Source organism: Strix aluco, chromosome 1 (genome assembly GCF_031877795.1).
Source record: "Strix aluco isolate bStrAlu1 chromosome 1, bStrAlu1.hap1, whole genome shotgun sequence".
In the NCBI taxonomy this organism is placed as follows: Eukaryota; Metazoa; Chordata; class Aves; order Strigiformes; family Strigidae; genus Strix; species Strix aluco.
The window spans coordinates 128,138,345-128,155,803 of record NC_133931.1 but is presented as its reverse complement, the minus strand read 5'-3'; the positions used below and the strand labels follow the sequence as shown (position 1 = coordinate 128,155,803).

Genomic DNA, 17,459 nt, shown 5'->3' with positions numbered 1-17,459 from the left:
AGTGTGTAAAAAGGGAAGGGCACAAATAGATTCATTTGAGTTCAGATGCATTTATGTTGAGTTAAAAAATCAGCTGAAGGGTGAAAAAATTCTTTGTACAGCAAATGGGGATTTATAGGGATTAGAGTCATGTGTTTAGGATCTGGAAAAGCATTTGTTTTGTATTATCATAGCCGGTTTTATGGATTAATTAATGGAATGGTGATGTGAGGAATTGCTTTTGATTTAATATAGAAACATCAGGTGAATCTATTGGTAGTTTTGGAGTGATGGGCCAAAAGAATCCCATTAACACACATGGATAGCCGACTCCAGCCTGCTTGAATTCAGCAGGATGGTTCAGCATGATGGGTGGGCAGATGCTAAGCAGTTTGTTAATGCAGTGCTGTGGTAGATGCACACAGAAAATTTCACGCTGATTTACATCCTTTATAATACAGCAAAAGACAGTAAGATTGCTTGCAGTGAGAGTGAGGCATTCTTCCTTCAGCATGATTGTTTTACACAACACTTATTTCTAGTCCTCTCTCAGAAATACCTGCAAGTCCTAAATGATTCACATATTTGTAAGGTAGCTCCTGTTCCCCATGCACCCAAAAGTGTGATCACCCAGAACTACCACACTAATAACCTGGCAACTTGAATGCACACAATAAATGAGAACTTGAACTGTGTAATGTAAGCACTAGTAGAAACACAGGAGAAAAAGATACATCTGTGGAACCTAGTTACACATTCCAACTTTATGTGTTAGATTAGCAGATATGATCTGTCACATCAGAGGTTCAGAAATGCTCATTCCCAAACTTTGCAAACAATTTTCTTTGAAATCTGAACTGCTTATGTGAATTAATTGCATTTTCTTTGCATAATTCCAACTGACGTATGGATTTTGCTAAAATTGGAGGAAAATTAGGATGCAGGATAGAAGAATAATAGGCATATATGGGTAGAATATACTTACCACATATAGACCTGTTAAAATTGATACAAAACCAATGACAAAAAATTAGCATCTGTTATCTTTTCCCAGGAATCCAGTATCTTGTTGTTCAATAGTAGCCATTATTTTATATTATGTTCTGCATGTAAGGCAAAATGTATTCCACCCTGAGAAACATCATGAGACATAGACTTCAACTTCAGAAACACATGCTTTTTAAAAAAAACTAAACTGCTTGAAACAGCATGCATCCAAAAGAGGGACCTGGACATTTGAGGAAGTGGTCCTTCCCCCTCCCTCTAGTTTATAAGTAATTCCACATTTAAATATATCAAATTAAGTGTGAATATTGGTATTGAGCACCTATGTAAAACTATAGATGAAGATCATTTAGTCAGAGGGGCTTAAAAGAAATTGTGGTGAAGATTAAAAAAATATTTTACATTTTATTTTAATGAAAACTAGCATGTTAAAGTTGAAAACATCAAATAATAAGTTGTCTTCTACTTGAGCAAATTTAGAAACCTCCCTCAATCAATGAGGAAGGAAGATGGACTGCTGTAACATGCACAAACATTTGTCAGATATACCTGCTTGTGAGCGTGGTCATAAGAATTGATGTGGTTGTCAAATTCCTGGTGTTTGTGGTACTGCTTGTCACATAGTTCACAGTAGAAGTTAGCCTTCACATCTTCCAGAGCCTTGGCTGCAGCTTTCTCCTTCTCAGCATAGTCCTGCAAAGGCAGAAGCAAAGGGAGACACTTTGCTAGAGATCATGAGCTCATGCTTCAGCAGCTGTTTTTGTCATCCACATTAAAAACACTAGACTGACTAGGACTGCTAGATAATTGGTTTCCATCACGTACACAGTAAGGAGGTTTTGGTCTTAAATTGGATTTAATAAAATAGTTGTGTTTCTTGAATAATTATTCTTACTGCTTGTTGTAGGTACTGCAGTAAGAAAAGTAGAGAGGAGTGGGGTGCCGAGGAATACCATCAAGATGCCGCCTAGCTCCTGGGCAGGAGAACTGAGCAGTGAAGAACACATAAACAACCAGGGTTAGCCTGTGAACTGCTACAGCATTCCCAGTTTGCACCGGTCCGCTCTTTCAGGTTCTATTCCTCAGAAGAAAGAAACTAGTTTTAGTCTGATAATAAGGCAGATTTTCTTTTTTGTTCTGCTTTCTACCTTCTATGAAATATTCGGCAGGGCCAGGCAGCAGCTGGCTATGGCTGGCTGAGACTTCCCTGGAGCCGAGCCACTTCAGCAGGAGCCTTTTCTGTGCCACCCTGTCCCTTCCCCACATCTGTATGAGGGGACCTGCCATCCAGCCCACCCAAACTGAATGTAACTGACACCTGCCCAGCACAGACCACAAACACAAGAGAAGACAAGAGAATTAGCTCATGTCCAGGCTTGGGAAAACACAGCTGAAAACAGGGAAAACACAATTAGTTCCTACATAGTCCCCATCCATGTCTCCCTAGTGACTCAGGTGGGTGCTCTGGAGAGTCAAGTACTTTGATTTCAATCTACAATATTAGGTAGAAAGAGAAAACTTAAAACAAAGGAGCCAAAAGTTACTGAGCCCCAAATAATGCACTTGAATAAGGGTCCTGATATTCAAAATTGGCAGCAGCCTTTCCCAAACTTATTTCTTTTACAAGTCCTTCATTATACTGTTAATATTACAACACTTTCTTAAATGTTTCACATCAGAGGTCAAAGAGTAAACTTCTGACATAGAAAACATGAATAAAAAGGTTGGTAAAAGCTATTCATTTTATATTCGTATTGACAAGTTGATATTACTTGAATGTATGTAACTTATTGTTGGAGATTACAGTAATTCATCATTTACTATATCATTTTACTCATCTAAAGAAATGGGTACTTGCTGCCATCAGGCTTTTCATGCTATGCAGTCAGTGCTGTCTGCTGTCTATATGCTTTCACCACCCTTTGAGTGACAAATTCAGAGTACACCAAACCTAGGACATGCTGCACATCTGGGACACCCTGCTCTTAGCACATCACACTGCCCAGCATCGTTCCAGGGACCACACCAGGGTGGAGGCAAGCCTTTGGGCACAGCAGATCAACATGAATGCACATGTTGAGACTTTCAGAGGGGGAAGGACTTTCTTAATCAGTGTGACATGTTTTAAGTCTGAGACTTGACCAAGCAGCAGGGGTGCTGGTTGTCAGTGTAACGCAGGGAGCTTTGGACAGCTCTGTGCTCTAAGTCCTTCTGCTCTGCTCTGGTCTTTACGCCCTCAGGTCTGTGTGAGTAGCTCTTTCTCACATGGTACTTTAGAAGCTGTCATTGCTAGTGAGATTAAGCTCACCTAAACTAGACTGTCTAGAAGTTAGGTATATGGTCTAAGGCAGTATCCTAAGCTTCCTCTGTAAGAAACAGAAAAATGATAGCTGCTGCGAAATGGTTATTAATTCCATCTATTTCAAAAACCTATTTTAGGATGAGATGAAACTCTCCAGAGGTGCTATCTCTCTCTGTCGACCACTGCAAGGCACTAAATTACTAACCTGGACTACATCCTTAATTCTTAGATTGCTGAACTCAGAGATAATGAATTCTATATTGTATTTCTTTATATTCAGTTCTAAATCTCCCCATGAAACTTACATGAACTGACCTGCTTGAAGACATTAGGTCAAAGACGAATTTTGTGCCTGGAATTTTGATTTTACATCTTACAGATGATGCCAATGACATGTCAGTCCCTCACACAGGGCAAACATCCAAATAAATCTCTTTCCTGCATGCATATGGCTCAGGTGGGTTAGTATACTGTGGTATACTCAGATTGGACAATTGTGAAAACAGGTAGTCTGAGCTAACATTTTACCACTTGAGAGGCTGCTCAACAATGGTAGTTAATACTTGATTTTATCAGGGGGATATACTTTTGCAATCAAATAGTTAAATAGCTTTCATTAGTTATTTAAATCTACAAAAGTCCATTAAAAAGTGATACTTTTCAGATTATGCTTCAGACCCATTGTTTTGATAGCATTAATTATTCACTGGGCCTTTGGTATAATTAAAATGCATAAATTAGAATGTGGATGCAATAGCATTAATTATGCAGATATGTCTTCCCTAGAAGTCAAGTGTTGGAGGTAACATATTTTTGTTGTGAACTGGTAAAAATGTAAGTTTTACACTCACTGGCAGCCATCCAAAGCATTTTTTTTTTTGTAGTTTTTGTTTTTTTTCCAGGTCTGAACTGTCAATTAAATGTTTACAGCCTGCTTGATCTTTGCTTCTGCTGAAGGAGAAGCCTAGCTGTTTGGTGTGAACACTCCACATGACTCTCTGTGAAGCACAACTGAAACTGCTGCTCATGAGCATTCCAAACAGCCAACTTTATCTTTCTCAGCAGAAATTAATACAGTTCCCTTAGCATAAAGATGTTTTAAAATAGCAACAAGGCAGCTCCCAGGTGCATCCTAAGATAATCACAACTACCTCCATTGCCTTATTGCTTAATTATGCTTGTCTACCATGGCAAAAGATATAATTTCCTGCTTGCTTATCGATCAGATGCAGGGAAATTGAATGCTACATCACATGCTTTAGAAAGGTCATGGATTTTTCTTTCTCTACAAAGGCATAAGAACTTCTAGCACTACACTAAATTGTGCATAGTCAAATGAATTTTCACATCCAGGCTGCTAATATCATCTCCCTAGGACTATAGAGACCGGTGGTCAGTTCTGGCATAATAAATGTAATCACGTGAAAGAAAAGCTGTAGAATTACATCTGTAGAAAACATGTGATCATGAATGCCTGATTACACCAATGCAGACACAGGAAAGCAGGAAAAATGCACCAATGCATTTTGAACAGGGGACCACTGATGGTAATGAATATGTGTGTCAGTCTCATAAACTTTATTCTGGATCACATGCTAGTTACTAACAACATATAGCCTGGGTAAACATGTGTATACTTATAAGATAAGAGTTCTGTCTTTGAGCCATGTAAAACAGTAAGTGCAAGCTGATGTCAGGGATGATGGAGTCATCCTAGGTAAGAACTCCTAGAAACCATGGGTTAACCACCTTCTATGTTGCTGGATGCAGGTAGCATACCATATAAGGATAAATGAGTGCAGAATATACCTGAATGCGTTTTTTTCCTAGAAGCCTGCAAAATGGTTCCATATTATAGATTGTAATTACATTCACATCAATTTGGCACACAGAGGCACATAACTGTAATAATTGTTTATATATTGGATTAATTTAAAAAGAATACTTCTTTTGTGCGTTAGGCTGGAAATGCTTTCATTTAGCAGCTACTTTTGCAGTATGCTTCTTATTGTGAAAATGCAATTAATGGTATCTGACATTTCATTTCCTAATATAGGGAAAATCAATGAAAAATCCCATGTAACTGAGTTTTCTAGAATGTCGCCACTGACACCTAGTCAATTAGAAATCATTTATTAAATCCAGAGTCTGTAAGAGATATTTAATAGACTGCATGGCCATTGAAGTATGCTGATCTAGACAAAACAATACCACATTGCCTGCCTCAGTGACTGGCAGTAAATATTTCTGCTATGTTCAAATGGACTAAGGTGAAAAGTAGGTCACTTGATACAGTAAAACTTTCCGAGGCAGTTTTCTGCAAACCCATGGTTTTCTACAAATATAGTGGAGTAAATGCACAGTGCTTGCAAATAACATAAGAAAAATATAACATCAATAGCCCACTTTTGGTCACTTATTTCTGAATTGGAATGCAAGATTAGTGACAAACAACTAACATTAATGCAGAGCTCAGTAAGTGACAGACTGCTCCCTCTTTGGGGACATAAGCAGAGTTGTTAGAGTTTGATAACTTAAATATAATGCTGTGAATCAGATTAGATATGAGTGCAAGTATTAAATAGTGATGCAACTACTGAGGTGCCTCTTGGGGATTCTCAGAGTAGAGGTTAAAGGAGTAGGACAAATATAAGCACATGAATAAGCTACAGAATTATATTCTATATCTACTAATTTTTAGTACATTTTCATTAGTGACCTACATGACAAAATGAACTGTGATTATATATGAAATCTATGAATGATACTAATTAACAGCACGGGGCATACAAATGCTTTAGGGACCTGCATCAAGATTCAAAATTACTGTAATAAGCTTGAGATATGGTCTGAAATCAGCAAGATAAAATTCAGTAAGATGTGTGTCAAATGCTGCACTTTGGAGGGGGAAACCACTTTCACCAATACTAGATTGTGAATAGCTGAGTAAACACAAATGCAGAGGAAAAGGTGCAGGAGGTTAGAGTGGAAAAGAAATTAAATGAAAGTCAACAATGAAAGTCAAGGCAAATCACATTCTGACATGTTAATAGTAGTGTTATATGTAAGATGCTGATGGTAATGATTCCACTTGATTCAGTATTGGTGAAATGTCAGCTGTAAAATACTATTGGGTACATCTACACCAGCAAATAACTTGGCTCCTGGAATCGGCCCTCCATCATCCCTACTCTGTGTGTGATAGTTCATTCTCAGGCTTTCATTTCAGAGTAAACTTGCTAGTTCCGTTTGAGATAAAAATGAGTGCAGTTCTAGAAAAACATTGAGTTCAGGGACCACACTTTACAGGCAGCAAGGATGAGACTTCACTAGGCTCTCCATGCCATGTATAGTCTTCCAACAACCATCAAACTGCATTCCCCCAGGCATTCCCATCTCATGGCCTTCCCCAAGGCAAGCAACACTTGCATGCCGTAAAAATGCATGCAACATCCTGCAACAAAAGAACTTCCCAGCCAGTGTTTTAACATAGCCCTCACACTTTTTCAGACAGACTGAAATAAAACAAATATAACAATTATACCTAAGGGTACTACACAGACTTGAGGAGACTTAGGCCAAGTATGGATATAAAATATTTGCCCCTGGGATGCAGTGCGGCTGACAGTTTTTTCTACATCAGTGGGCCTGAGAGACTAGGCCTGCTTGTTGGGGCAGGTCAAAATGTAGATGTAGCCTCTGAGACAGTTTTGGTCCCTATAGTTTAAGAAAGATACAGACGTACTTGGGGGATCCTTGAGCAGGACAGTAGGGATAAGAGGTTTAAAACTGAGTTACATGCTTAAATTAGGCAAAATAGATTTCAATCTGTAATTCATATATTCATTGGATCATTCATGTGAGCACTTGTAAATAACATTTTTTGAGGGAAATCTGTAGAACTGCCTGGGCTAATACAAAACACCTCTGGGTAGTCAGGCCCTGCACATGGATGGGTGGAGACAGCAACTGTAGAACTTTCATTTTGAGTGCTCATTCACCACTTCTTTCTCATTCACCAGTTCTTGGGATAACTGCACATAACTTTTATGTTTTTATATCTTTTCTTTTGCAGCAACAGCAAAATAGATTTTAAAAGATTTTAAAACTCAGTAGGCAGCTGATAGAATGCAGGAAGTAATCAAAATACTTGTGTGCAGTATGAAACTTGAGAACCACACAAATGTCCTGATATTAGGATATGCAACTGAACATCAGGATGGTCAAATTAATGAACTTTTCCCTGAATGGTCTCTTTTTTCCCTGAAGAAGATTCTGCTGTCTTACCAAAGGAATTTGCTAGGGAAGATTACCTGTGGAGGTAGTATAAAAAGCAAGTAATTTTGTTCAGCTGCAATAGCCAGCAATACCGAATGTTTTCATTTACCTCACACGTGTTCTGTCATTCTCCACCTTGAAAACTCTATGCTCAGCTTCCTCTACAGTAAGGAATTAGAGTTATCTATTGCAAAGGAATTTTTTCTTCTTCTTCAAAACCAATAAATACTGTCATTTCCAGATGACTTCCAGAGGGCAGCTCCTAACTTCAGCAAATAAATACATCTTCATATTTTTCACACTCAGCCAATTACTGCAGCATTTTCAATTATATGCACTTCTATTTGCTACTAGAATGCTGAGACCTGAGAACAGCAATGTTTTTAGCAGGTCCTAAAGGCATTTCAGATTACAAACCTGCTGGAACTAATAGGACAGATAGAGAACTTAAAGGAGTCATAAACCTTTTCCTAACTTATTTACTATCAAAATCATCAGTGCTGATTGGAATCAGCCTTATAGAACATATGTATTCAAAGAAAAACACCAGCAGGGCTATTCAGATCTTCAGCACATCTTTTATATTCTAAGACACACTGCTGCTTCTGGCAACTTTGTAAGGGACTTGTACTTTGAGATTTTCTAAACACTTTTTCAACTTTATAAATGGAGCATATAACCACTAAAAATCTTTGCTGTGGATATAGAGCGCATTTTTCAAACACCTCAATGTGATTCAATATTTTTCCCCTCATTTTCAGAAATCAGTGGAATTTAAGCAGCTGCATCTATTAGATTTTCTGAAAATGTGATCAAGAGTTGACCTGCAAAGGGAATTAGGTACCTAACAGAAAGTTATGTACAAAATTGTATGTGTTCAGTTTCATTTAAAAAAAATATATAGAATAAGGTGAAATTGATACTTTAGATCATTTTTCATTACAAAGGGATATATTTAAAGAACTTAAAGGAAGTAGTTAGCAAAATGTAATTTCTTTAAGTGAACAAATCTGCCTGGACTGACATACAGTGCAGAGACAAGAGTTCTAGGATAAATAATCAGTTCAAAGAGGATATTAGAACTAGAATGAAACTAGCATAAATAGGAAAGAAAGCTAATCACCGATTTCATAAAATGAAAGGATAAAGCGGAGATCAGTCATGAGTGGTGTTCCTCAGGGGTCTGTACTGGGACCAGTACTGTTTAATATCCTCATCAATGACATAGACAGTGGGATTGAGTGCATTCTCAGCAAATTTGCAGATGACACCAAGCTGTGGTGCAGTCGACACACTGGCGGGAAGGGATGCCATCCAGAGGGACCTGGACAAGCTCAAGAGTGGGCTTGTGTGAATCTCATGAAGTTCAACAAGGCCAGGTGCAAGGTCCTGCACATGGGTCAGGGCAACTCCCAGTTGAAACAGAAGATGATGAAGGTTCTGCTTCCATGTATTAACCAACTAGTGAGATGCAGATGGAAAAAAAAAAAAAAAAACCCAACAAAAAACAACCTTGAATACAGCAAATGCTGAATTTCTAAAAGAGACAGGGAAACACACTCAAGCATAAAGACCAAAAGGTACATAAACACTTCACTGTATTTAGGCTGGAATCCAGAAGGTTTCGCAGCAGCACCAGAACAGACCTAAGAACAACCTTCACATTGATTCTATGACTGAAGTAGGGGGTGTCATTTTAAGACAGAGCGTGATACATTTATGAAGGGGAATATATGATGTGGTTTGGATGACTATACCAATAGAAAACTAAATTTGGTTTGAAGATTTAGGAAAATCTAAGGTTAGAGTAAATCTGCTTAATGATATGTGATGCTGTCTGATTTTTATCTCTGAGCTTCATTGTTAATCTTTGTCCTATATTAGTGCTATGATTAGCATTTGACTTATTTGGAAGTATTTTCTAGGTACGAAGTAATTAAATAACAATTTCCAAATACTAACACTGCCATTAAAAAAAAGTAAAAATTGTCATTCTGTAACTAGAACAACACCCCCAAAAAGATGAAGGAATGTGACTCAAGGACAACCTGAGAACACAAAGGGCATCAGAACTGTCAGGTTTGCGACACAGTTGTGGAGGCTGAAATGATTTCTGGGATAACGGTGGAAATGAATGTGGTTTTATAACTGTTAGGATTATATTCTAGGCATTTAAAAGCAAATTCTAAGAGACTCATGACTCAAAAGATAGATATGGTTACTAGTGTGACTGCTGTTAACCTAGACTCCCTACTAAGGCTTCAGTGAAATTATATTTCAATATGACTATCCTAAAATGTAGATAGAATGGAAATGTTTTTATTAAGTTGGACAGAAGAACTGTTCCTGTTGTGCAGAAGAAGAAAAAAAATACATCACTCACTTTTTCCTTATAGTCCTGCTTCTCTGCACAAACGTGAGTACTTCAGTGAATCTGATTATGACATTATTGTCTGCCTTCAATTTAAGGACAATTCCTTCAACTTATTCACTATTTCATACTACTTTCTCTATCCTCCTCTCAAGTGATCATTTCTTTTACCTCTTTTCTGATGAGTGAGGTACTATCAATTAATCTGAACAGTTACTTCTCCGTTTATCTCTTACCATTCTTGTTTTTCCAATTGCAATTTCTAGAGTACAATGCATGTTCCAGCACTGCATTTAATAGATTGTGCGATGTTGTATTTTTTTGTCTGACACTTCTTTTCACATGAAGCCTACTTGACATAATTTAAGATCTTTGTATGTTTTGACCTAAAACCTTCTTCTATAGAACACAACAGAATTTAACTTATATGCAGTGTCTTTCATATTTGAATTAGCTAAAAGCACTTTACAATAACGATATTGATCATGCAGTAACTGTGTAGGAAAATACACCATCTGTTATGAGCACAGGAATAGTTATCACACAACTCAACCGTGGCTGTTAGAACCTTTTTTTTATTAAGTGCCTTTACATAAATACAGGCTAATCATATCAGATAGCTTTTTATAGTCTTTAATACCAGTAACATTAAACATTTACATCCTCTCTCTTTCAATATTGTTTGGCTCTTTCTTTGCAGATAGCATAATATTAAAGCCAGTTCATGTAGACTAATTCAATATAATAAATGATGCAATATGATGTCTAATGTCAGTGGGTTTCTATTGCTCATAGCAACAGAGATTGATTGTTAATTTTTTAATGATAAAACATTAATAAAGTTTAGGTAAATCCAAATTTTACAATTTATTTTCTTATATTATGTATATTTGCAATCTACTTCAGAAAAAAGACTTACAGGGTAAGCATTAATCGTACATTTGAATTTTATCTATACTGTCCACCTTCTCTTAAAACTTCCCCATAAAATACTGACTTATCATTGCATTGTATAGCATTTGATGACATGTTTTTAACCAGAAACCAAGGTATTTCTGCACATTAGCCTTTCATGCATCTCTTTTTGCATTTTTGTTTTCAACAGAAGCCCAAAACATTGATTTACCAAAGCTTTGGCTTTCCTCAGCACTTGAGGTTATCCAAGTGAAAAAGAAAGCATTCTAAATTGCTCTATAAGGTCCAGATGGAAAAAGGAAGGTTATTTACACACAGATATACCCCTCTTCCTCTGTCCCCAGATGCATTCATGCAAGTTGCAAATTTCTATATACTTTTTTTTTTATTGACTGTGCAGTTTTGTACATGCTACAATTCCACTATTCTGAACCGAAGCAAAAAAAATTCCTTTCATTTGTCTGCCAAATGAAAGCATATTTGCATTGTGATTGTAAAAAAATGCATGGGAGGGAGGAAGGAGGAAGATAGAAGGAAGGGAGGATAAAAGGAAGGGTAGAACAGAGAGTGGAAGGAAGGAAGGAAGGAAGGATAGAAGGAAGGGTAGAATGGTGGAAGGAAGGAATACTTCTCCTAGCTCTTCTTTAGCTAAATACTTATGGCTTGAAGCCCACCCTGCAGCACACCTGGCAATTAAAGGTAATTTCATTTCTAAATACAACTGGACACTCAACTTGCAGATTGATGGCACCCTTATGGCAGTTTCCAAAGTAAAACCCTCTGCAATCCCATGCTCAAAAGCCATCACGCAGGAAAATTGACCAGTAGTATCCCCTGCACCTGAAGGGAAACAACTACTTTCCAGAATTACTTCTGTGTGATGACTTAGGAACATGTCCACAAGCAAAAGACAGTAGTTACTGACAAATCTAAAGAATTAACATGAATACTTGATTGTTGAGTGTAGAAACAATTATTGACTGAAGACATCAATTCAGTCTCTGTCCAGCACCTTCAGACTTATAATTGAATTAACATTAACTAATCCAAAAACTCTGTGCAATGTCTACATTCTTGCATCACATCTTAAGTTCCAACCTTCCTCTAGGAGAGACTTTTCAAGAGAAACTGCTAGTTTTTATTCTCAGCATGAGGAGGTCTCCTCAGCAGGGAGGAGTGAATGCATTAGTGAAATGAGTGGAGACACACAAGAAGTGATGGCTCAGCAGCACTGCTGAGCACTGGTGGTGGTGAATGTGACTCAAGTGCCAAGTGGTTTTCTTCACAGTTTTCATGCTTAATGTACATCAACTCCAGGGGCATGCAGCAGAATCTTTCCAGCCCATGGTATCTTGCTCAACTTACAGCTGATCTTGCATGACTTTGTGGCTTTGTTCACTTCCCTCCTTTCCTTCAATTTACAACCCATGGCAGAGACAGAACTTTGGTCCTACCTGCCAGTTTCTGTGTTTACCAGACAGCATAGTCAATAGTGATGTTAAGTAATCAGCTGTGAGTCTGCACTGTGTTTGATTACTTATTCATAGAAAAGAAACTTTAGGCAGAAGATATCATTGGTGCAAATTCCTGGCCATCTTAAGAATGTGGAGAAACCCCCATGCTCATGATTGGTTGGGATACCTTGGTGCCACTTACCAACTCCTCTTGCTGTTCTCTCACACAGGGTAAGGATATATTGCAGAAGACCATGATGGGCTATCTAAAAATGTTTGCTTAAAATGCTCTACCCAGTGAAACCCAGGGTGGGCTTCACCTCTTGGTGATGTCCATCCCCAGAAACTGGGTAAAAACAAACCAGAGATGCAGTCACCTCCACCTTCAGTCCAGGATCTAGCAGAGTCCAGTGTGGCTGGAGTCCATGGAAGTTTTGCTACTGATTCAAATGGGAGCATAAGGTCCAGCTATAACAAGCATAATATGTGGAAAAATAAAACAAACAACAGAGAAGATAAAATTTAGATCCAGGGGGATCTCCTGAGATTATTAAAATTATTTAAAGGGAGAGTAAGCATATTCTTGCAGAGGTAGATTTGAAAAAAGATGTGGAAAAGGAAAAGTATACTTTTTTATAATCAAAGACTGCATTTTTTCTGCTGTGATATTTTTGAGTAACAAACTGATACCAAATTGATAGCAAACATGTATTGTGCTCTTGAATTCACTGTATGTGATTGTTGGTATTAGGAACAGCGCTGTAGAATACATCATGCAATTTAAAATAAATATGGCAGTGTCTGGGGCACAAAAGATCTTAAATAGATACTTTGTTGAACAAATAAAAGATGATCCATCCTCATTTCCTGTCAAATGAATAAACTATATAACATAGAGCTAATTCTGTCACAAGTCCTTGGTTGGGAATACATTACCCAGACTTAACGAGCACTTCCAGTGCTGCCGCGGAGACCTGAGGCTTCCTGAGACAACAACTCAAGTGGCTGATTACAGCTTGCTGCTGTTTCCCAAGGCCTCCTGGGGTGTCAATTAATCCCATGAATTTACGGAACATAGTGTGATGTTAGAGGTTCTTGATTTCACAAAAATGAGCTAGGCTGGTGTCTCTCAACTTGAAAGAATATTTCTGGCTTCACCACCACCTATTATAAATACAAATGGGGAGTTCTCAACTCCAAGAATACCATCGTTAAATCTCCTGCTTTACTGTGTCACATTTGTTAAGAGTGAGTCTTCTTAAAAATGAACTGAATTTGTATCCATTATGGACTCTCTGGATTCTTTATTTTTGAACTATGATTCTGCATTGAACGTTTAATGATTTTAATGATACATAAGTGATCAGAAGTACTTTGTAACTTTGATTTTAGATAACCTGCTAGCACAACCACCTGTATAATAAAACAGTGCACAATCTTACTAGATAACAGATTTGATGGTGCCTTTCCTTAATGGATATGAATACAAGCATGCCAGATCTCTAACTCTTGATCTAATTAAAATAGGTGATTCAATGAATTAATGATGAAACATTTCCTCCCAGTATTTAAAACCTACATAGTAAACTGCCTGTTCTTGAATAAAACACAACAAACCAAAAATCCTGCTTATAATCTCACTGGCTTGCCACTGGCTTCACTAGAATATTTGGTTACGTAACTGTATGTTTGAAAGGATAAGCAATCGAACAGTAATTCTCATCTGGATGATGCTCCTAGTCATATGGTTTAGTTTTAGGTAGTCCTGTGAGGAGCAGTGAGTTGGACTCAATGATCCATGTGGGTCCCTTCCAATTTGAGAATGAAAAGTTTAACAAAGAGTTAATGTGGATGGGCAGGAAAAAAAAAGCTTTGCATAGCAAGTATATTAATAAGTTTAGGCGAGCTATTTTATATGGTGTTCTTCTGTTAATTTCTTCCCTTCTGCACAAACTTTTCACTGCCTCAGTCTCTTATTTTGTATACATCCCATTGACAATTCACTGCTTACATTTTGGTTTAAAGCAACTTATTCTGGTACATTTCCATCACTGGTGATTTTGGTCTAACTTTCATCCTTGAGCAGGTTTCCGTTACACTGTCAATATGCTGTCAGAAAAATCCAACAGAAAATTGGCCATTACAAGATTTGACGTGTTAATGTGAAGCTGGATTCTTCTAAGTTGGCTCACACTAATATCAACAGCTGTCTGACAAGATGTGCACTCTCAGTAGTGCAAGGATTTACAATCATCCCCCCCACCACATGTGGGGAATAACACAAGTGCACCGTAGAAATGTCCAGGGAATAATATTTTTGTCAGGTCTTATTGCCTGTATTTAGATATTCTCCTTCCTTTTTAATACAAGTACCATGCTGTATGAAATTACTAAAGCAGAAGCTCTGACTCAATTCATTAGGGCTATGACTACACCATTTGGGAAGGAAGTCTGCAGTGATTTAAAAACAATCAGGCCTTCATTTGCATCATGACAGGGGTGACCAGGTGAGAGTCAAACTTCATATTAGCACTTATTGCTGTCCTGCAAATGTTCTTTTTCCACATTTGAGAGGAACAGAGTTCTTAAATGCTGGACACTCAACCATATTCAGTGACCTCTATATAGTAAATTCCTTGTATGTGTCTTGCTGCATCCTGGAACCTGTAGAGCTGAATTAGGCATCACAGCTGCCTATTGTGAGCCCAGAATAAATCCAGCATGTTTAATGAGACAGTCTTAGGAAATACCAAGAGAAAAAATGGAGCTTTATGTGTCCTTCCTTCAGGGATTCGGATGCCTTCCTGACGTTAAATATCTAAGCAATTCCTCACGAAGTTGTTGGTCCCTCTTTCATGTCTTTCCCACGAAGGTGGATTTTCTGATAGAGCTGGGAACATGGCACTGCACTTATTCACATCCCTTTTTTAATCACTTGGAGGACAGAGGAGCTCAGTACAACACTACACACTTCTAGCACTATGGAAAAAGTGAAAGCAAGCAGTGAGATGACATGAATAAGATTTGCCTGCAGGTTTGTGGTTGTGCCAGAAATAGCACCCCATGAACTGCATGACTACATCTTCAATAATTTTACTGAGGGAAGATATCTAGAAAGCATGGAAAAATACGACAAAGAAGATGAAGATGGTTGGAAAATAAAGGAACAAATGACAAGGCACCAGAGAAAATGAAGAAGGAGAAAATATAACCATGGAAGAAAGAAAGGCTTCATACTAATTACCTAGGAGAAAAAAACACAGTGTATTGATATATATGCTTCAACCTTTCAGTCTTTAGTTTATATAGTAAGTATAGTTTATGTAGTATATATATATATAGAGTATAGCTGTGAAATAATACTACAGTTCTAATATAATATACATATTACATACATGATATTATTATACTATTACATCATTAGTACAATAATATAATAAAAATGTAATACTATATATAATATCAAGTTAATGCTATTATTAATATAATATCAATAAATATAATATTACTGGTATTGGTTTTACTATATTGTTAATATTTTGAATTAATGTATGATAATATTATATGTAATATAATGTAATATAATACAGAAATATTATATGTGTATAATGGCTACTGATATTTCAAGTTATAATATTCCATTACACTTCCAAGTTTCTCTATTAAAAATTTTATGATTAATTTCTACATTAGTATCCTTCATATAGCATTGTGTCACTGAGGTTAGGCCACCTGCATTATGAACTAGAACAGAGCTCAGGTACATAAGTGTGACTTTACAAGAGACAGAAGTGGGCATCACTAAATTGACATAATGTTGCAACATTACACAATACCATAAGGACAAATAGTGATACTACTTTCTCTGCTACAAACTTGGCTCTTCTAATGAGCTGCATTTTCACAAATCACTTCAAGTAAACCTATGGTTCCATCACTTCATGCATAGTATTAGTATCTTGGAATTTACAGCAAAGTGCATATTTTATGGGAACAAGTATTTTAGATCAGCTTCAATACAAAATTCTTCTCAAGATTTTTCTTTTACGGTTAGTGCTGAAAAACATCTTGCAGTTCTTTTCATTTTTACTTAAGATGTCATAAAAGAGGAGGCTACTTACAATAATGAGAGTTTATGGCAAGTTACATATTTTAATAATACCCACATTTGTCCCTTGTTTCTGTTTCAGATTTTAACTCAGTCTAATAATGAATATCACAATTTGTGGTGCTACTCAAGATAAAACATGCAGAGGTCAATGAACTGAAGTAATTTCTATAGTAGTTAGTTTTAAAAAATTTCTATTCATAAAACTCATACTTAAATCCTGGCAATCCTTATCGCAACTGTTCAAGATGTACTGTTCTAAAACAAGTACTTGCTTGGTTATGCATGCATAATAAACCCTCTTACTGAATTTGCTTCTCCTTACCACTTCTTCATTTGCAAATGTAATACACGCTTACATGCAGAATAGGATAATAAAATTAATGTCATGCTTATATTTCCCATAAACAAAAAAGGAGTCAGGATACAATAAAATAATGGAAAACTAATGTGACAAAGCAAACAAGATATTCATACAACAGGCACAAACCCAGCCCACTTCATATATTACTTTATTCATAAATTATACTCCTGACCACAAATTTATCATATACCAAACAAAAATATTTTTTTTTACACTAATTGCTCACCAAGACATTTTCTGAAGCTACCTCATTTCTCCTCAGATCCTGCATTTGATAATTAGTTGTATTGCCCTGAAATGTAATGATGTGACACTGGCATCTAATTTTGGATTAATTTCAACCCTGCATAGAAAACCTGCTTATGATTCTCTGCACTCCCTTGGGCAAAAATTAGGAGCTTGACTAGCACTCTGCACTGGGATGAATTCCATTTACAATGAGAGTCAGTGTGCAGATTATGAAGAAGATTTTCAAAGCTACTGGAGGAAGGGCCACGGCTGCATATTGTCTGATTGTGCCACAGTTTTAAGTGGAATTTAAGCTTATTTTTCCCTTTGTTTGCAAGCTCTAGCAAAACAAGCAGATGGGAATTCTGAGTTAGTAGTCTCATGCACAGCAATGGAACCCCATGTTTGTGTTCATCTTGTTTTCATTGCATAAGACTTGTGTCTTCTAGTCTTTT

General features: G+C 37.0%; 1 protein-coding gene across 2 annotated transcripts in view; it reads right to left on the bottom strand.

The window, feature by feature from the left end:
• Positions 1-17,459, bottom strand: part of ZNF804B (zinc finger protein 804B) — a 70,841-nt gene that overhangs the window by 32,190 nt on the left and 21,192 nt on the right. The window contains exons 1-2 of one of the 2 annotated variants that reach the window (XM_074835124.1): positions 8,688-8,745; positions 1,534-1,677 (exon numbers count right to left, since the gene is read on the bottom strand). In XM_074835124.1, coding sequence (XP_074691225.1) covers positions 1,534-1,677; positions 8,688-8,696 — 153 coding nt within the window. In that variant the 5' untranslated portion in view covers positions 8,697-8,745. Of the gene's footprint in view, positions 1-1,533; positions 1,678-8,687; positions 8,746-17,459 lie in introns of those variants that run through there. The other variant, XM_074835117.1, reaches the window with a different exon arrangement.